Source organism: Sporobolomyces koalae, assembly GCF_050403365.1.
Source record: "Sporobolomyces koalae JCM15063 DNA, S_koalae_JCM15063T_v1_ctg6, whole genome shotgun sequence".
Lineage (NCBI taxonomy): Eukaryota > Fungi > Basidiomycota > Microbotryomycetes > Sporidiobolales > Sporidiobolaceae > Sporobolomyces > Sporobolomyces koalae.
The window spans coordinates 432928-452546 of record NW_027481765.1 but is presented as its reverse complement, the minus strand read 5'-3'; the positions used below and the strand labels follow the sequence as shown (position 1 = coordinate 452546).

The 19619-nt window shown below is 56.1% G+C and overlaps 7 protein-coding genes across 7 annotated transcripts; 3 read left to right on the top strand and 4 right to left on the bottom strand.

Annotated features, from left to right (window-relative positions):
• Window positions 1–109: 109 nt before the first annotated feature.
• SPT20 (Spt20p) lies at window positions 110–1817 on the bottom strand (the record flags this gene model as incomplete). The annotated part of the gene is made up of 5 exons (XM_076676994.1): window positions 110–671; window positions 766–1040; window positions 1125–1447; window positions 1516–1633; window positions 1695–1817. The coding sequence occupies 5 exons, from the start codon at window positions 1815–1817 to the stop codon at window positions 110–112; spliced, it is 1401 nt and encodes a 466-aa protein (XP_076535976.1).
• A 94-nt stretch (window positions 1818–1911) lies between these two features.
• On the top strand, window positions 1912–3088 carry CWC21 (U2-type spliceosomal complex subunit CWC21; the record flags this gene model as incomplete). The annotated part of the gene is made up of 4 exons (XM_076676993.1): window positions 1912–1918; window positions 1980–2049; window positions 2114–2760; window positions 2808–3088. The coding sequence occupies 4 exons, from the start codon at window positions 1912–1914 to the stop codon at window positions 3086–3088; spliced, it is 1005 nt and encodes a 334-aa protein (XP_076535975.1).
• Window positions 3089–3497: 409 nt separating this feature from the next.
• Window positions 3498–6702, top strand: JCM15063_003948 (uncharacterized protein; the record flags this gene model as incomplete). Its single annotated transcript, XM_076676992.1, has 12 exons — window positions 3498–3615; window positions 3695–3809; window positions 3887–3991; window positions 4070–4420; window positions 4492–4554; window positions 4633–4855; window positions 4925–4979; window positions 5267–5451; window positions 5538–5639; window positions 5728–5815; window positions 5891–6497; window positions 6585–6702. 12 exons carry the CDS (start codon window positions 3498–3500, stop codon window positions 6700–6702), a joined length of 2130 nt encoding a protein of 709 aa, XP_076535974.1.
• A 472-nt stretch (window positions 6703–7174) lies between these two features.
• Window positions 7175–8017, bottom strand: JCM15063_003947 (uncharacterized protein; the record flags this gene model as incomplete). The annotated part of the gene is made up of 3 exons (XM_076676991.1): window positions 7175–7241; window positions 7317–7799; window positions 7872–8017. 3 exons carry the CDS (start codon window positions 8015–8017, stop codon window positions 7175–7177), a joined length of 696 nt encoding a protein of 231 aa, XP_076535973.1.
• A 952-nt stretch (window positions 8018–8969) lies between these two features.
• Window positions 8970–10512, bottom strand: JCM15063_003946 (uncharacterized protein; the record flags this gene model as incomplete). The annotated part of the gene is made up of 4 exons (XM_076676990.1): window positions 8970–9639; window positions 9701–10077; window positions 10169–10329; window positions 10398–10512. The coding sequence occupies 4 exons, from the start codon at window positions 10510–10512 to the stop codon at window positions 8970–8972; spliced, it is 1323 nt and encodes a 440-aa protein (XP_076535972.1).
• Window positions 10513–11778: 1266 nt separating this feature from the next.
• On the top strand, window positions 11779–14781 carry GFA1 (glutamine--fructose-6-phosphate transaminase (isomerizing) GFA1; the record flags this gene model as incomplete). The annotated part of the gene is made up of 11 exons (XM_076676989.1): window positions 11779–11810; window positions 12070–12109; window positions 12183–12400; window positions 12470–12570; window positions 12638–12795; window positions 12854–13238; window positions 13318–13607; window positions 13675–14205; window positions 14281–14403; window positions 14470–14694; window positions 14767–14781. 11 exons carry the CDS (start codon window positions 11779–11781, stop codon window positions 14779–14781), a joined length of 2118 nt encoding a protein of 705 aa, XP_076535971.1.
• Window positions 14782–15276: 495 nt separating this feature from the next.
• JCM15063_003944 (uncharacterized protein) lies at window positions 15277–19069 on the bottom strand (the record flags this gene model as incomplete). Its single annotated transcript, XM_076676988.1, has 4 exons — window positions 15277–16384; window positions 16453–18435; window positions 18517–18816; window positions 18918–19069. 4 exons carry the CDS (start codon window positions 19067–19069, stop codon window positions 15277–15279), a joined length of 3543 nt encoding a protein of 1180 aa, XP_076535970.1.
• Between the last annotated feature and the right edge of the window lie 550 nt (window positions 19070–19619).

The window sequence follows — 19619 nt, the reverse complement described above, 5'->3', positions numbered from 1 at the left end:
AAGTCAATGGAGTTTTGTTTGTCTCACGGCTTTATCGGCAGGATAGCATTAACAACAGCAGAAAAAAACGAGAGAACAGCGATATGTACAAAAGAACAGAGAGTCGAGCTCATTGAGGAGATCCACTCCAAGTAAACTTGGCCTGACTTGTTGACAAGTCTACCCCGCCTTGTTGAGCTGCTGCTTGAGCTGCCGCTAGTTCCGCCAATCGTTTCTTCTCCTTCTTCTTTGCCGCGTTCAACCGTTTCTTCTCCAACGCGGCCTGTTGCATTTGTTGCTGTTCTTCGAGCGTACCCGACATACCAAGTTGTTGCTGCTGCTGTTGTGCGGCCAACAGTTTCCTCTGTTTCTTCTGTTGGGCAGTCAATCCTCCGACCCCAGTTACTGTGCTCGAAGTCGAAGCGGCACCATCCGACAGTTCCGCCGTCGCGGCGCCCGTCATACTTGATCGTTTCGCTTTGTGGGAACGTTGTTGTTGTGAAGAGACGGAAGATACCGCGGGTGACTGCGATCGTTGTTGTTGCTGCGATGACCCCAACCTGATTGAAGTGACTGCAGAACCAGGTTGAGCTTTGAGTGGAACTCCTGCAGCCGAACCAGACGCGTTCGTCTGTGCATGTGGGTTCGATTGTCGATCGCGATAAGCTTGAATGAAAGCAAGTCGAGAGAAACTTGTAAATCGAAATGTCGCAAATTTGTATCAGGTCTCCGGAAACTCGCACGATAGAAACAGAAAACAAGAGAGAGAGAGAGTAGGGGGCTTACGCAGCTCCTTTTAGTTTCGAGATACCTTCGTCACCAACTCGCATCAGTTTCTCATGTTGGTCTCGTTCTCGCTTGCTCGGTTCGGCCTCTTCGTCTTGTTGGTCAATCACTTCGTCGTCCTCGTCGTCGAGTTGTTGTTGTTTCTCGTCGCACTCGCCTGAACCGCAGAACCGTTTTCGTTTCGGAGGTCTCAGCGTCGTGGCCCGCAACATCGAGTTTGCGATCCTGTTGGTCTGCAAGGATGGATCGAGACACAGTGGGGGTACAGTTCGATTCTATGTTCCAGAGCATGGGGAAGCTTGTTTTGTCAGCGCTCTCGTAAAGGCATTTTGGCGAGGTAAAGGAATTACGAAACTGACGAGAATGATGCTCTCCATCTTGATTGCCTGTTCTTGCGAGAAGCCAACGCCATCCTCATGCTCGAGTTCGAACCGATTGCTGAGGATTCCGAGCTCGGTCCACAACGTGGCCGGGTTTGGCGCGAGTACGATGCGGTACACTTCGGCCTTTTGGTTGTACGCCGAGTTGGGTTGGTGCGAAGGCGTGATCGAAAAGGTGAACAATCTCGATGGTGGGAGCGTCGCGAGGGATAGGGCGGCCTGTGATGTCGAAGCCGGGGCGGACGAGGCCGCAGACGAGGAAGAGTAAGAACGATGGTCGTGCACTTCAACGATGAGGCATCCTGGGGAATCCGAGACCGGGCGTCAGCACGTGATCTATCTGGTCAGGAGAAAGGGATGAAAGCTTCACCATCGTAGTAAGTCACGTTCGAGTGGTCGAGGACGTCCAACAGGTCGGTGGGGAGTTTCTGCTCGCGAATCGCTTCGAGGAAGCATTTCATGGGCGAGTCGTACCCAAAGTTGCCATGCTGCGAGATGGGATAAAGCGTCAGCTTGGCCCTATTGCAAGGCGGAGAGAGCGAGGAGTACTTGGTGTTCGAAGCGAAAGTGGTTCGGGTACAGGTGCACGACGACCGAGGGTGGAGCCCGTCGGTGACGCTTGAGTACCTGGCGCGTGAACCGAGTGACGTTGTAAGTCGCGCCGGATGCCATGACGTGCAGGCGGAGAGAGGAGAGAGCGAGAGTTCACGCGCGACGGATCGCCTGCCCTCATCCTCCATCCTCTCTCGAGACTCTTGCAGTTGCCATGAGTTGTGAGTATCCGCACTTTGCATACCTACGTGAACGGTGAACTGATTGGGCTTTACCGTGCAGACAACGGGATTGGATTGAGTACTCCGCGCGGATCTGGCACTTCGGGCCACATCCAGGCAAACAGATCAAAGCGAGTGACTGTTCCTCTTGAAAATCCCACCGAACTCTGCGACTGACCCAGGTCTTTGATACAGCATCCGATCGCGCCAACAATTCGACAAGCAACAGTCGACCGACTTCCGAGCGGGAGGACCCGCTGCGCATCGCCAGCCCGACCAGTCCATCCTCGACCACGAACGCAAGCGTCGCATCGAAGCCAAGTGCTTCGAGCTCCAAGTCCAACTCGAGGACGAAGGCTTGCTCGCGCAGGATCAGATCGAACTCAAGGTCGACGAACTGCGCCAATCGCTCCTCGCCCAGGCCGACAGTGGCAAGAAGGAGGGACTCATTCGACCGAGCGACCGCCACGAACTCGCGCGGGCCAAGATCGAACAGGACGAGAAATTCAGGAAAGCGCTCGGGATCAAGGACGGGCACGTCGAAGGACTCGCGTTCGACCGCGATGCACAGGCAGAGATCAAACGCCAGAAGCACGAGGAACGCGAGAAGGCCAAGGAGGAACGCGCCAAGATCCAGGCTGACCTCGAGCGTGCGCGCGAACAGGCGCACGAGCGTCGCCGCGAACACGAACGTCAACTCGATCGCGAACGCGCAGACCACGAAGCCAAGATGAGACGCGAACGCAAGCAACACGAAGACAAGATGCAACAGGACCGCATCAGGATGGAACAGGAACTCGAAGCGCGGAGGAACGGGTTGCCCCCTACCGCCGAGACTCGCGGTGGCACGACGACAACTTCACTCCCGTACAACGACGACGATGTTCAGACCCGAGGTCGATCCCTGTCGCGCTCGCGTTCGCGTTCTCGCTCCTTCTCGTACTCGCGTTCTCGCTCGAGGTCAGTCTCGCCCCGTCGACGGCGCCGTTCGTACTCGTACTCTCGTTCGCCTTCGCCTCGCGCTCGTTCGGACCGCCGAAGACCGCGCTCGCCTACCCCTCCCCGTTCTGCCGCAGGCGCGTCCGGCGCGAGACGGGGTCGTTCCCCTTCGCGGTCCCGCTCGCGATCTCGTTCCATGTCTCGCTCTCGATCGCCCTCGCGCTCTCGTAGCCGAAGCAGGAGTCTCTCGAGGTCCCGTTCACCCCCGAGGAGGAGAATGAGGCGGGACAGCCGGAGTGCGAGTCCGCCAAGGCGACGGAGTGCGTCCCCACCTGCTCGTTCGACAAGGCGATAGTTTCTGTCTCGAAGTTTTGTCGTCTTTTGTACACTGTAAAAACCCGCCTTTTGTCTCGGCGCCAGAGAACTTCCCTTTGTCCTTTGCGAGCGAGAATTCCATTTGTCCGAGTCTCCCTCTCTCACCTCCTGAAAGCACATCAGTTTCTCTGCGGACGAGTCACGCTTCAATCAGGACGTGTGCCTATATCAGTCCAAGCAAGTACAGAAAGAACCGCGCGATCCCCGGTCTTCGGCACAATTTCAACACCGCCTCGCGTCTCTCACGTGTCTGATCAATTACGACATGTCCGACTCTGAGCCTTACGTCCTGTGGCACCAACGACCAGGGTGGGAAGATGTCGTACCTGTACCTCAAGACGACGCGCCCAACTGCCTCGTTCCAATCGCTTACCACGAATACTGTCAGTCAACTCTCGTTTCTCTCTCTCGCTCTTCAAATCTTGCTCGAAAAGCTGAAGACGTACGGCCGAGCGACGACAGATCGAGATGCGATGGATACGTTCCGAGCGCTCGTACAGAAAGGAGAAAAGAGCAAGAGGACTCTCGAGTTGACCGAAGACATCATCCAGATGAACCCAGGGCACTACTCGGTTTGGTACGTTGTTTTGACTGTCTGACAATACAGAGCGTAGAAATAAACAACTGAGTCTGTGAGGCGAGGATTGTTTGTAGGAAATTCCGCGCGGATACCTTGCTCGAACTCAAAACTGAGTTGGTCGAGGAGCTCGCGTTACTCGACCGCATGGTCAAGCAACACCTCAAGTCGTACCAAGTATGGTACGTCCTCTGACTTCCAATCCCATTTCGCTATCGACCAACGACAAGCGAACAACTGACAGATCCTTTTTCTCAAAGGCAACATCGACGCACGATCGTACTCGCTTTGAACGACCCTTCGCGCGAACTCGAGTTCACGGCGAAAGCACTCTCGTTCGATGCCAAGAATTACCACACTTGGGCGTACCGACAGTTTGTCCTGTGTCACTTTTATTCGGACGCCGAACGGTCAGAAGACGACAAGGTCGCACCAAACACGACGCGGGAAGAGCGTCAGCAAGTGTGGGATGCCGAGTTGGCGTACGTCGAAAAGTTACTCGACGAGGACATCAGGAACAATTCGGCGTGGAACCAGAGGTTCTTTGTCGCGTTCGAGAGTCAGATGGGGGGTGAGACGCAAGGCGTCAATGTAGGGGAGCGAGAGATTGAGTATGCTTTTTCCCTGTCCCTTGACCGACGCTGCGTCTGTGAGAAGGTACTGACAACAAGAACTCCTGCAGATTCGTCAAGGCCAAGCTCGCGTTGAGTCCCAACAACCCTTCGGCATGGAATTACCTGAGAGGGTAAAACACGTCTCCTTTGCAAACTCCTCATCCATTTCGGTTGTATGCCCGGACCTGACTGAGCTGCTTGATCTGCAGCGTGCTCAAACGAGTTTCGATCCCGCTCTCCTCCGTCGTGCCATTCGTGACTCCGCTGGCCTTGAACACGCCCGAATCGATGCCGCCAAACGAGCCGCCAGTTAGCGACAAGGCTCAATTGCCAGCATGGCTCGCGATCGAGTTTCTCGCCGACGCCAAACTCGAACAAGCTCAACGCAGTCCTGCGTCGGAATCGGGCGAAATGGGACAACAAGCCGCCATCGTACGCGCGCCCTCCCCTCTTTGTGTTGTGTCTTTCGACATCCTGATAACGAGATCTGTCATGTCGCAGCTATTCCGTTCTTTGGTCGAGTACGATCCAATCCGAAGATTCTACTGGGAGCACCGTGCGAAGGAATCAGACTTATTGGCCAGCAAGAATCGGGTGGTAGCATGAACCTGCATTGGTCCTGTTGTCCTTTCTCGGGACAAGGGTCGTTATGACGAAACGGTAGTCATGATCCGCGAGAGAACCACTTGCGAGGATGAGAAGGACGCGTTTACAGAAATCCCGCTCCGCTCCGCACCCGACGCTATCCCGCTGTTACATTCCTCTCATTAATCTGCTCTCGGCCACACCTGTCGACGACAATGCTGCTTATACCTCGAAGCTGTACTGTGGCTCGCTCGTCAGTCTGGTCGTTCCCGAGAGCCGTCGCTCCCCCACTCGGATCGTTGCAATTGGTTGTCGCTCGCTCGATTGTGCATTCGCCCCGTTCGATCCAGACTGTAGCCAAGCGGCCCAAAGTCTTGTTGATGGACCGCATCGAACTTGCCAAATCAGTCGAGACCCGGCTCGCGAACCAGTACGACTTGATCGCGAGTTCCTCTCTCTTGCTCTGCCTTGTCTCGCACAGAGAAACGAACCGGCATACTCACATGGGAGGTGCTCCCTGGTTTCATAGACGATGGACAGTCAAAATCGAGAAGAATTCAAAAGGGATTGTCTGGAAAAGTACCAAGGCGTCGAAGCGATTTACAGGCATTTCAAGGGTGCTTCGACCAAAGCGAGTACTTCATTCCATTGAAGATGCAGATCTGCAAACAGGCGGTTCCTGACGCCGAAGTCCAAACTTTTTTATGAAAACCCGACAGGTGACAGGCTTGTTTGACCAACAGCTCGTGCAAGACTTGCCTCGATCGCTCAAATTTATCTGTCACAACGGAGCAGGCTACGATCAGAGTGAGTGAGCCGTATCAGTACACTATACTGTCCTCACTCCCTCTCTCTCCTTGTTTTTTTGCTCGGAATTTTCAGTCGATATCAGCGCTTGCACCTCGCGCAAGATTCAGGTTTCCAATGTGCCCGTCGCAGTTGACGACGCGACTGCCGACACCGCCCTGTTCCTCCTGTTGGGCTCGCTGCGTCAATTTGGACTCGCTCAAACGAACCTCCGCGAGGGACGATTCAATTCGGGCTTGTCCCTCTCGAACGATCCAAAAGGCAAAGTTCTCGGGATCGTAGGCATGGGAGGGATCGGGAGAGCGTTTGCGAAACGGGCTCAGAGTCTAGGTATGGTCGTCCAGTACCACAACCGGAACCGCTTAGGACCCGAACTTGAACTCGGAGCTCGGTACGTCGAGACTCTCGACGAATTGTTGGAATCTTCGGACGTCGTCTCGTTGAATTTGCCCCTCAATTCTCGAACGCACGGGTTGATCGGGATCGAACAGTTGCGAAGGATGAAACGTTCGGCGATCTTGATCAACACGGCGAGAGGTGGAGTCATTGACGAACCTGCACTGGTCGAAGCGCTCGAATCTGGAGAGATTGCGGGATGCGGACTCGACGTGTATCAAGACGAACCTAGGATTCACGAGGGATTGATCAAGAACGATCGAGCGTTCTTGTTGCCACATGTTGGGTCAGTGCTCCCACATTTATCCCTGCACTTCCGGAGAAACAGGAGAAGAAAAACACCTTGCTGACGGCACAATATCATCGTCATCAGTACACTCACGCTTGAAACCCAAACTGAAATGGAAGCGGTCTGTCTGCGCAACATTGAGACTGGAATTCAGACGGGCAAACTAGGGTTCACGGTCCCGGAGCAGAAAGGCCTATTCTGATTCCAGCTCTCCTTAAAAATGATCGATCTAACCGTACGAACTCATTTTGTGATTGTAAGCTTGAAAAGTAGCGGAGATGGAGAGTGTTGGTTCAAAATCATGTAGCAGGTCTATGTGAAATCCTGCTGCTCGGGAAAGCTGAGAGAATCGAGCAGTTGCCTATGTGGCAAAGCATTCAAGAGTCACAGTCGACAGGCGGCCCCTGTAACTCGAGACTGTATCCTCGAGAGCCCACGGAGACCTTTCAAACCAAGGAGGCTTTCTTTATCGGTGCAGATTGCGCTCGTCCCGGATGCCTCTCTCTCTGGCCTCTGAAGACGAAGACAACGTTATAGAGGCACAAATTGCACAGATCTCCAAGTCTCCAGGACAAACTTTCCATTCTCTGCTATTCCCTCGTCGGCGTTGGGGGGTTTTGGGATTCAAGCGTTTTCGAGTTCACTCTCTCGTATTGTCGGTCTTGGTAACCTGTTCAAGGAATGGCCATGTGCGATTTGACGCTTGCGAGCGCGAACTCGAGCTGCTCAAGCGAGAGGGGTCTACGCGACCCGTGTTTCGATCCAGCGGTCAATGCGGGACAGAAATACACAGGCAGGAATGCCGCAGTTGCTTACGAATTTTGGGCTTGAGCGTGTAACATCGCAGCGTTCAGACGAGCTTGCAAATCGACGATCGCCGTGTTTTTGGCCACGAGTGCTGCCTCGACGTCCCAGATCGCCTTGGGCACCTCGGCATAGCTCGTCGGTACTTGCGCTCCTCCTCCAGCCACGACGAGTGCAGCGATCGCTTTGACGAGTCCAGCTTCGTCTGAGAATGCTTGCAGTTGACGAGCCTGCGACACGACGTCGCTGACTCTGACCGTTAGCATTTTGAGGAGATAGTCGAGGGAGGCGTTCGGCGGAACTTCTTCGCTTGGTGACAGCACAGCGAGGAGACTTGTAGCGAGACCCTTAGCGCGAGAGTCGACTGAATAGGCGAGGTCGAGCTCCTCGACGTCCGAGAGATGGCGTTGCTTGATGAACTCGAGGATGTACTCGATAGAGTGACCGTCGTCAGCGGTACCACCGCACAAGGCGTATACGCTGTTGAAATCGTGCCTGAAGCGGGAGACCGAGCTGAATGCATGAAACGATCAGAATCTGGTGCCAAGTGCGACGATTCGAGCTCACTCTTTAGTCATCTCGGCTTCTTGCTGGAGGAGCCGAACTTGCGTTTCATGTGCGACTGAACGGTCCTCCAGCTCCTGTGTGAGGGCACAGACACGATCCTTACTCCCACGACAGTCGCTGTCAAGCGCGGATAAAGTGAGTTGCATGCGTTCGTTCGTATTGATGTGCTCGAGCTGTGCGGCTCGTGCTTCCTCCAAAAGCCTGACCGTCACACTTTCAGTCACAGTTCGCACAGTAGCAATTGACTGAATCTCACGCTTCAGTGTTCTTGACCGCGGTTGCAAGCTCTTCCTTTTCCGCGTGTAGCTTGTAGTTCGCGGCTGACTGCGCTTCAAGTCGACCGACAAGATATTCATTATCCGAGCGAAGTTGCAAATTGAGGCAGTCAAGGGCAGTTCTGCAGGCAAGCGAACGTGAGCGACCGAAACAATGCAGGAGAATCGAGGAGACTCTCACTTCGTCTGATGAGCGGTAGCGATTTCGTCTCGAAGCGTGCTAATTAGCGGTACGGAATCAGTACCTCATCAATTATCTGCGGAGCTAAGTGGAACTCGCCCAATCTCTGCCTTGTGCTTTTGTTCCAACTGTCCGACTATTTCGCGCAGACTTGTGTTGAATGATGCGGATCGTTGTTCCGCAGTTTCCAAGACTGATTTGTCAAGGTCCAGGCTAATTTGAGCTACTTGTGAGCCTGAAGCGTCGAGCGGACCTGGCAGGCTGTTTCCGAGATCACTACAGTCGCAAGACCACATGTTCAGTTTAGCTCTGCCGCTCCTGCCGGTAGCAAGCACTCGAGACAAGCACTCACGCAATAGCAGAGCGTTCTTGTAACTTGTCTTCGACAACCTCTTCTGGCAGCATTCGTGTTGCCGAGACCTGTGATTCGAGAGTCTTTGCAAGCGTCTGGTCGCAGTCTTGGACAAGGGTCGCATCGCCTTCCATAGACTCATTCGGCGACTCGAATGCTGGAGAACTGGCAGGAAAGCGATACTCTGGCTCAGCCTGTGCAATCTTGTTCTCAATTGCGACCAGGGTACGTTGTGCGGAAGTGTCGCTATTGGCAAAAGTCCAAGATTAGCGCGAAGACGAAAGCCGAGCTCAAGGGACGTGCCTGGTGACGATGCTCGTCTTTCTGTGAGGTTCGTCGTCAGGAGGTTCGCTGGCGTCGTCTCCATTCGCTTGTCCATTGCGGGACTGTAGAGGGAGGAGGCCCTCGAGGAGACTGGCAGCTTGGGCTGTCGGGACGTGAGTATTGTTGCGTTTCGATTCTACGTCTTTTGGCATTGATACCGAGTCTTGGAGATTCGTATGGATGCGTGGAAGAGGCGGAAGCGAACTGAGGGGGACGGGTAATTCGGGGGCAATTGTTTCGCGAGGAGCCGAAGAAATGTGATTCTCCCGGTGCGACGGCAAACCATCGCTCAGTCCCGCTTGTGTGCCGGATCGAGCAGCAGACGACTGTGTCTCGAGGATTTCAGGGCTGTCGTCTTTCAAGCAATGGCTAGACCTCCTGTCGACGTCGTCGGTGCTCGGCTCACCCTCATTTTCGTCCATCTTTTGCTTTTCGTTCGACGCGTCGAATTCGGCTTCTTTCATGTCATCCTCATGCGTAGGAGCCACATCTCCTGCGACCGAAGAACTCTGTCCGGAACCAGCTTGTAGCGCCTGCAGTTCCGCTTCGAGTCGTCGGACGGTGTTGACGAGCTCGTCCTTCTTGAGCTTCCAAAGTTTCGTGTCGGCAGATCCTGTTCCTGTGCGAGACCCGCTGCTGTACTTGCCAGGTTCAGCTCTATGAAATGAGGTGGTCTTGCTCCGACGCTTGCCTCGACCCGATCGTGGCTGAATGGGCCTGGATCTTGGGCTTCTTGGAAGGTCTGACGGTACGGTTCTTGAGGCGCGGTTTGGCTACTACCCTCTTGATGCTTCGGCGATATTCAGCGACTTCTGCGCCTTTGTCCTCTTGGTCCTGCTCCTCTGGTTCGCGTTCAGAGTCGTCGAGCTCACTGAGTTCATCGGATTCGTCGTCACGCTCTTTCCTCTTTTGTGCGGCCGCAGAGACAGAGCCAGCTGTCTTGACTGTCGGGTTCACTTTCGGCTTCGGCTCGGATTTGACTATGGACCCGGCGCTCGGCTTGTTGCGAGATGTCTTCGGACCGCTCCTGAGGAATCGTGCGACCGCCTGCTCGTCATCGCCTACGTCAACCTCCTGGCACAGCGAGCAGTGATACATACCGGAGGGTGTCAGCTACGTTCAGCTGGGAGGGAAGTATCAAGATCGAGCGAGATGGGGGGCGTACCTCTCGTTCCTTCCAACTTTCGATCCCTTCTACCACCGTGGCTGACATGGTCCAGTAGGGGCCGGAACTCACAGAGAGAGCGCCGTCTTCGACGAGGACGTTCTTCGCGACCTTGAGATGTTCGTCACTTGTGGAGGCAGCTCGTGGATGTCGTTCGCGAACTGGGCACAGCGAGATAGCGTTATTCGGCGTTCCGCACACAAGCTGGACACGCAGTGAGAGGACGTACCGAGTTGGTAAATGGACCCGAACTTGATGGTTGTCTTGCCATCGGGCCGCGTGACCCACAACGCGTACGCCGCCGCGAACACCTTGAGCTTGTGTTTCACTTGTACCTGAGGCATCTTGTCAGGTTGGAGACGCCTCGGGTGGACAGTGAGCGGTAGCAGTGACGAGAGTGGGTGGGACCAGATCGAGAGGTTCGTGCGGCGAAATCTGTCGCGTGGCCTCTAGGCTCGAGGCGCGCGTGATTTACGCTGAGTCTAGCGGAGTAGGGGAGGCTGACGGTAGTCGGCCGCGCGGCGAAGTTCGGCGAAGAGGTAGGTTGTGGGCAGAGAGCGAATTTCAGGGAATTGCTTTCCTCTCGCTCATCGCCAGTGTTGTACAATGCGAGACGCCGCACACACCATTGACTACGAGTAGCCGGGTATCCGCCAACGCACCTATGTGCACAGTCGTCAATGCAATGCGCCCTGTGTCCACCTTCGATCGATTCTTCCCGGCTTGACGCTTATTTCAAAGCATTCTAGACGATGTGGCGCAGCTTCGTTGTCTCCAATTTGAATGAAAGGTTTGCCAAGTGCGCCCGTATGCACGCAGTTCGCGTCAAGCTCATTCGCGATGTTCGGTGCAATTATTTACGCACTCAGCTGTCAGCGTCGAGTGAGGGCCCGAAGCAGCTTGGAGAGCAGGAAGTGCCGCATACTATATCCGAGCGAGTCTCGTCGACATTGCGCGGGAATGGGAATAGCACATGGCAGCGTGGAGACCCGGGAAGCGACAAAGTTGAGTGATTCATTCGCATCTCGCCCGGGACCGAGGTTATCTCGCCGCTGCCGGTCCTTTTGCCCCTCTCCTTTCCTTTCCACTCCTAGACCACGCAGATCCAAGCTTTGAACATTTGCACACGAGGCCTATCTCTCAGTTCCAGACCTACTACGTGAACATCTCGTTCGGCGCACCCTGCAGGCGACACTTTCCGCTTTCGTCCTTCTCCCTCTCACAGCACCTCTGTCTATCACTCGTTCTTGTGAGTCTACGCTTTTCTTTGCGCATCAGTCTATCTTTCCGGAGGTCGTGCGGGTGGCAGATCTGTCTGGATCCCCGACAGCGAGGGATCGCTCAACCTGCGGCACGAAACTCGATTCGATCGCGGTCACCATCGACGAAAACGCCAAGCGCGTTTGCGGTCAGGGATCTGAACGTGCTACGGTGCTCACCGAACGCCGAGATAGTCGATCAGGGGTCCAAGGGGGGCCGCAGACGCGTCTCGACCAGCCGGAGTCGAGCGATGCCGAGACGGCGGCAATCCCGATGGATTCGCATGCAGACAGTTGGCTAGGGCAAAGAACACGTACAGACGTGCCTGCGTGTATTTGGAGTTGGATTGCATGGAGGCATGCGGCACGACGACGTGCGGGGCGTGAGCGGAAGGGATCCTGCTGTGGAAACTCCGCTTGCACCCACCAGACACGATCCTTGGGTCTGCAGTTGTCCTTGTCTACACTGCAGGCTTGCTCGGCGCGCCTTCTACTAAAGATCCACGAACAATTCGCTGACCACGTCAGAACCGCGTTTGCGCTCCCCTTTCTTCCCTTGCCAACAGATCTCGCCCCACTATGTACGTCAGCTACCTCTCGCTTGTCCCAGAATCGTGCTGATAGGACTCGCCTGCTCTTTAGGTGCGGTATCTTTGCCTATGCCTCCTTCCTTTGCGAGCGGGTGCGTTTTCCCGATCTTTCAACCCTTTTCGTCACTCTCCTGGGCTCACGTGTCGCTTGACCAACCTCTGCAGGACCGCAAGTTCGTCCTCGACACTCTTATTGCCGGTTTGCAGCGAATGGAGTACCGAGGTTACGACTCGGCAGGCCTCGAGGTCGAGGGCGACGAGCCTGGACACCCCCTTATCTACAAGGCTGTCGGAAAAGTCTCGATGCTCCGAGACGAGGTTGATAGTGCTGCCATCGACATGGGCAAGAGCTTCCTCTCGCAAACTTCGATCGCACACACGCGGTAAGTCCCGACTCCTTTCGAGAGTAGCCGGATCGCGCAATCTGACTGTTGTTTCTCCAATCGGATCAGATGGGCCACTCACGGTGTTCCCTCGACGACCAACTGCCACCCCCACATGAGTGACCCAATGCGAGAGTTCACCGTCGTTCACAACGGTATCATCACGAACTGTGAGTGTCAAGAGCAGCGCTTATCGCAATCCGCTTCCATCGCTGACACACATGGCTGCAACATCAGACAAGGAACTTCGCCTCGTCCTCGAGAAGCGTGGATACAAATTCCAGACCGACACGGATACCGAAGTTGCCGCCGTCCTCGCGAAATACCTGTACGACTCGCAGAAGGGCAAGCAAATCTCGTTCACCTCCCTCATCAAGAGTGTCATCATGGAGCTCGTGCGTTCCTGCGAATCTTTCCCGAGAAGGGCCTGCAATTACTGACTTGGCGAAACAGGAGGGAGCGTTCGCTTTCGTCTTCAAGTCGATCCACTACCCCGACGAGGTCGTCATTGCCCGACGTGGTTCGCCGGTCCTGATCGGTGTCAAGACCGAGCGAAAGCTCAAGGTCGACTTTGTCGATGTTGAATTTGCCGGAGCCGGAGAGGAGGCCGTCGCTGATGCGCCCAACCCCAACGGTGCCGGATCCGGCCTCCTCCACGTTCCTTCTGCGGGTGCGCAGGGCAAGCTCGTCCGAAGCCAGTCGCGCGCTTTCTTGAGCGATGACGGTATGCCCCAGCCCATCGAGTTCTTCATCGCATCCGACGCGTCTGCGATTGTCGAGCACACGAAGCGTGTCCTCTACCTCGAGGATGACGATATTGCCCACATTGCTGAAGGAGGTGAGGCTAGCCACCATAGTGGTCGTTTTCATCGCAAACCGAGGCAGGAGGGACGAGCTGACGCTTTCCCGCTACGTAGAATTCCACATTCACCGTCTGCGCCGCGACGACGGCACCGTGTCCGCGATCCGTGCGATCGAGACGCTCGAAATTGAGCTCGCAGCGATCATGAAGGGACAGTTCGACCACTTCATGCAAAAGGAAATTTACGAGCAGCCCGAGTCGGTTGTCAACACGATGCGTGGACGAGTCAACTTTGACAACCACGCCGTTACGCTCGGAGGACTCAAGGCGTACCTCAATGTCATCCGCAGGTGTCGACGCATGGTGTTTGTCGCCTGCGGTACTTCGTACCACTCTTGCCTCGCCGTACGTGCAGCCGCTCTCCTCGTTTCGCTAGCCCTTCGATTCTGACTTGTCATCAACGTTGCGATAGACCCGATCTATCTTTGAGGAACTCACCGAGATCCCTGTCTCGGTCGAGCTCGCTTCCGACTTCCTCGACCGCAAGACGCCCATCTTCCGTGATGATGTGTGCGTGTTTGTCTCTCAATCTGGAGAGACAGCCGATACGATCCTCGCGATGCGTTACTGTCTCGAGCGCGGGGCGCTCAACGTCGGTGTTGTCAACGTCGTCGGTTCGACCATCTCGCGCGAGTCGCACTGCGGTATTCACGTCAACGCCGGTCCCGAGATCGGAGTCGCGTCCACCAAGGCGTACACTTCGCAATACATCGCGCTCGTCATGATGGCCGTTCAGCTCTCGGAGGACCGCCTCTCGATGACCGCACGCCGCAACGCGATCATTGATGGTCTGCACGAGCTACCGGGCCAGATCCGTCAGATCCTCCTCGCCGATCGCGACTTCCAGGCGCTCGCACCGATGCTTGCTCAGCAGACTTCGCTGCTGATCATGGGTCGTGGTTACCAGCACGCAACCTGCCTCGAAGCGGCACTCAAGATCAAGGCGAGTTATCATTCCTTTGCTTGTCCTCTTATGTAGTCGTCAGCTGACCCTGAGTCTATCTGCGCTCGCCCACAGGAGCTTGTGTACCTTGCCGCGGAGGGTATCTTGGCTGGAGAGCTGAAGCACGGTCCTCTCGCCCTCATTGACGAGAGCACTCCCGTCATCCTCGTGATGACCCGCGACTCGGTCTATGCCAAGGTATGATCCGACTCGGGCCTTGGAATCACCGCTTGATATCGCGCTGACTGGCACATGTACGGACAGGTCCGCACTGCGCTTGAACAAATTTCCGCTCGTGGCGGAACCCCGCTCGTCATCGCGCACGACGACGACGATTCGGTTCAAACTGCTCACCCCGTCATCCGGGTTCCTCAAACCGTCGATTGCCTTCAAGGTATCTTGAACATCGTTCCCCTCCAGCTCCTGTCTTACCACATGGCAATCGCTCGCGGAACCAACGTCGATATGCCCAGGAACCTTGCCAAATCTGTCCGTTTAACCTCTTCCTTCAAGTTGCTCGCACTACCAGATCACTGACGATTCGCTTAATGGCAAAAACAGGTCACCGTCGAGTAGAGCTTTCTTTCCCCGTTCTTGCTTTCTTCGTGCTTCGTGCTGTTTTGTGTCTTCGCGCTTTCTATCACCACCCTTCGAGTAGAGCTCTCCCCTTGCTTCTTTTCGTGCTTTATATCTGTAGACACTGTTTCGTTGGCAATCTGTTCGATTTCTATTCTCACTTTCCGACATCGCTACGCAAAGAAGAAAAAAAGATCATAGGCCAATCACGGTGTTCATTCAGGTTCTCCTTGCGAGCGAACAGAGCGAACGATGGAGAGAGACAGGTTAGAAGCCTATAAAATACAATTCGAGAAGAACTACTGCTTTAAGAAAAGGATCATGAACTTGTACATTGAATTCGTGCGTGGGAATTTCAGGATATTGGGGCGAGTTGAGAGAAGGGATTGTGTGTTTCATGGGTTTGTCTGCAGGTTTGCGATCGAGCGAGGACGAGGAAACGAAACAATTTCAAAGAGAATCTGCGGGCGACCGGGCGCTGTGGGCGGAACGATTTCATTTCTTCTTCTTCTTCTTCTTGCCTTCGCCGGCAGCGGAGGTGCGGGACGAGACAGAGGAAGGTGAAGAAGAGAGGCTGGGGGTGTGCACCTGTTCGACTTGTAGTAGCGGATTGATGGGTTTGGTGGAAGAAGACAAAGGCGGAGATGACGACGCCACGGGAGCGAGTTCCGTCAGAATCGGTTCGAGTTCAACCTTGGACGAGAAGCTCGGAGCGGCGTTGGACGGGGCCGAGTCAGATGAGCCCAAGGCTCCCCGTCGATCTGCTAGAGGAGTGTCGACCGGTACAGGTTGTTCGAGCTCAAAATTCTCAAAGTCGTCGTCGAAAGGCGGGAAATTGAGAGTCGGAGAAGGATCGAGCGCGGGGACGACACCATCGAGTGGCTCATCCCATCCCCACTCGTCGACTTCGTCCCCGTCCTGAGCCTTGTATGCTGGGCCGTCGTCACCTTGACTCGTACACGAAGTGCTGGTGCTCGCGAGATCTTCGATCGACAGACGATCGGTAAAGACTGCCTCGTCGTCCTCGAACGAGATCGAACTCGAATAGGCAGCTTGGCTTGAGAATTCATTCGTGGCGGCGGCGGCTGACGACCGCCTCCTGCGTGCAGCATCCACGATCTCTCCAGCATTGGGCAGTCGCACTCGTCCGAGACCCTGACGAACCCTCTCAATGCCTTCGAACGTTGCCGGCCCTACCGCTCGGATCGGAATCGAATCCATCCAACTGCCTTGTTTGGCGGCAACCCCGACAGGGAAAGATGGCGCGGGCAATTGGGGAGACCCTGAGAGGATGGCACCGTTATCGAGCACAGTCTGCATAGCAGTCTTGATGGGCTGGTCGAAGGAAGCGGGTTCGGATCGGACCTCGAGCGAGGCTGCCGACCCGAGCTCTTGTGTCGTCGTAGATACGCCCTGGCGGACGAGGACCTCGCAGCGCATCTCGAGAGGACGCGTGTTGATTGCGCGGTAGACGCCCTGTGCGAGCGATGCGGCGTGATCCACGGGCAGCGAAGCGAAATTAAACTGATGGGACTGGTAAATCGAGCGGGGAAGGACTCGAGGTGAGCGGCTGAAAGTCTCGATTTCGGCATATGCTGACCAACTGTTGAGCCGCGAACCAACAATGTCAGTTTAGGACAAACGTATCGTGGGCAAGACCATCAAGCTTACCGAGTTCGAGCTGGTCGGAATTTTGCAGCCTCAGCATCGTCGTATTCAGAGAGCTGCTCGGTCACGTCCTCCTCGTCTGCGGTTCTCGCCAGGCGCCACTCCGCCTGAGCACTCGAGCTGACAACTAGATCTTTCTTTGCGTCGTCTGCAGCTCTTCCTGCTTGTGTCGATCCATTGAAGCCTCCGCGAGACTTCATGAGCTGCGTCAACCCACTGACTGCAGTCGTTGCCAGTTTGCCTACATCGCCGCGCCCTGCTGCTGCGACAGCCGAAGTAGGAGAAGAGGCGATGACTTGGAGGCGGTGCATCTGAGCTGTGGCGAGATGCGGATAGAAAGCGAGCATGTCGAGAATCGAGGGCTCGCGAGTCGCATTCGAATTATGCGAGGCATGCTGAGGTGCAGGGAGACTGTCACTGCCTGTGGGTCGGAACGTCGAGGCGAAAGTGTCGGATTTCGGAACAAAGGCAAAAGACGGGGATGGCCCTAAGCTCGAATATCCTGACTCTGTGATCGGGATATCGGAGCGAATTCTTGCAACGGACGACAGCGTGATCGAGAGGGGAGGAAGATCGGCAAGGTTCTTGACTTGTGCATTGAAATGATCTTCAAAGTTCGCTTTGCCGCCCCTGGGCTGTATCGCGTACACATGAGCTGTGCCCTTGGCCGTGCCGACTGCGACGACTCTTCCATCTTGAGTCCAGCTGGCAGAGGTCGCCCTGGCGGCACTGAAGCCTCTCTGGAGTCGATAGCGATGCCACACCTTGCCGCTGCTGCCGTCCGACGACGCTGCGACCCCAGTCGCCGATACGCCGATGGTCGAAGCAGGCTGAAGCTCAAAGATGTCGAACGAATGCGACGGTGCCGAGGCAGTCAGAATCGATGCCGAGGAAGGGGACAAGGACACAAGCGCGACGTGGCCTTGGTAAGGTCGAAAATGGGCAACGGTTCGCAAGGTCGTAGAAGATCGATGCGGTTGCATTCGCGAACTTCGGCCTTCGTTGGGGGTGATTGATCGGGTAAGGAGGTCAACGACAATCACGGTGCCGGTGACGATGGAAGGCTCAGCATCTCGAGGCGAAGACGAGAGAGATAGCGGCTTAGATGCGGAGAAGGGTGAACTGGGAAACGACAACCTCTTGCCAAAGTTGACGACGCCCTGGGCAGGAGCTGACTTGGACAGCTTCGAGTCGGTGAAACCGGCCTCTTGACTGCTTCGGCCACTCGTGCTCCGAGTCATCCAGTAGCTCATGCCAGCTTCTCCGATCGCTTTGACCCCGCTCAAGACCCCTTCGCTGACCTTTCTCGCGACCTCGCCGCCGACATGCCCAGAAGCGCTCATGAGGGTCCCTCCCGATCCCCCAGCGCCAAACAAGTCGGACGTCCCCATACTGTGCACCGGATCCGGACCGAAGAAGCCAGGATGGGCGACGAGGCCGGCACCGGGTTTCGCAGGCGATCGGTCCAGCCGAGACGAGGGCAGAGACCGATCGGTCGCATACGCGAGAAGGCGCCCTCCCTGCCCGAGCGAGAAGACTGGAGCGCCGTCGAAGGGCGAGGGCACGAGATCCTCGATCGGGGAGAATGGGGCAGGTTGGAATGAGGGAATCGAATAGAGTTGAAGTGCGAGAGGAGCAGTCGTCGACACGACGATGAACCGGCGATTGACGGCGACTCGGTGCGCGATTCCAGTCAGGTCAAAGCTGAACGCGACGCGATGGGTCCGGAGGGAGTACAGGAGGACATGGGAAGACGAAGATGTCGCTCTGCGTGTCACCACCGCGATTGTCGGGTCGGCGCACGAACCTGCAGGCAAGATGACGGCATCGACGATTGCTCCGATCCCACGAGGATAGCGCTTCGACAGAGCGGGATCGAGGACGGCTTCGAGCGAACGAAGACTCAAGAGCTCGTGCCACGCATCGAGGTCCGAGCAGTCCCACACCGCGAACGCTCCGCTCTTGTGTGCGATGAGCAGGACCCGCCTATCTCACGCAAGAATCAGGACTGATCAGCCTGGATGATGGGTTACGGAATGATGAAGAACAGGTTTCCCTCGTGCTCACCTTGGCTCTCCGGCTCCCTGAGCGAGCGTGTCCCACCTCGCGCAGAGAACACCGTCTCCAATCGGCGCACTTGCTTCGGCTCGTTCTGCATCGAGTCGTGGGAAAGGGTCGCGAGGGACAAAGTCGCGGTTGAGGTCTCGCTCGGAATCGTCGCCGTCGGCACCACTTGCCTGTTCCGACGCGTGCGAGCCATTTCGCGCACGTTCGCTATGACGCGCTCGATCTGGCTGGCCTCCGCTCGGAGACGGTTCACTACTGGGCCTCCAAGTCCTGCGCAAGCCCGAGAGGAGCGAGGGGTGCCTGCCAGGTCGCGAACAACAAACAATCGGGGCCAAGGGAAGGCCGAGTCAGCCGAGGAAGCCGGCGCTTCGGCGGGATAGGAGGACTGGGACTGTACGCACTTGAGTAGTTCGGGCTGTACTACACGCGAGGGTCGATCGCTGCGAGCGGTATCAGTCGGAGGGGGCAGTTCGGACGCGGCGTCACGAGTCGAATCGTCGGATGGGAAAGGGCCGGGCGGTGCATGTCGAGGCGAGTCGGGGCTGAAGGGCATACGCGGGATCGCCAACGAGACGACCTAGAGCTGCTCTTTGTGGTATTCGGTGACCAGATCGGAGACGAGACGAGCTGGCGCGAGCGGGATCGGAGGCGATAAGCGACGGGTGGGGGTCCAGTTATGAAGAATCAGATGCACAAGGCGAGTGTGCAGGTCGAGCGGTAGCGCTGAAGAGAGTAGATTATGTGCTGTGTCGAATCCGGGACTGCTGCGAGGTGTGGGATGTCAAGAGACCGATCGCCGACGCGCGCGGCGGGACAGGGCGAGGCCGACAGGACCCGACGGCAACGCGTCGATTCTCATTGGCACTTCCATCTCGCTACATTCTGAGCGTTGCCTCCTTGCGAAGCCGAGAGTACTCGGAGAGCCTCGAATGCAACTAAGCAGCGGTCGAAACCGCGGTAAAAAGGGATCCCGACGCTGCATCACAACCTTTGATCTCAAGTAATGGCTGTCTGATTACAGGCTGCACGGTGGCTCGTTGTCTAACTACCCCGCCTCCAGCGATTCTTGCACACGGAACGGCTATGAGGTCAAGTTGGTGGCT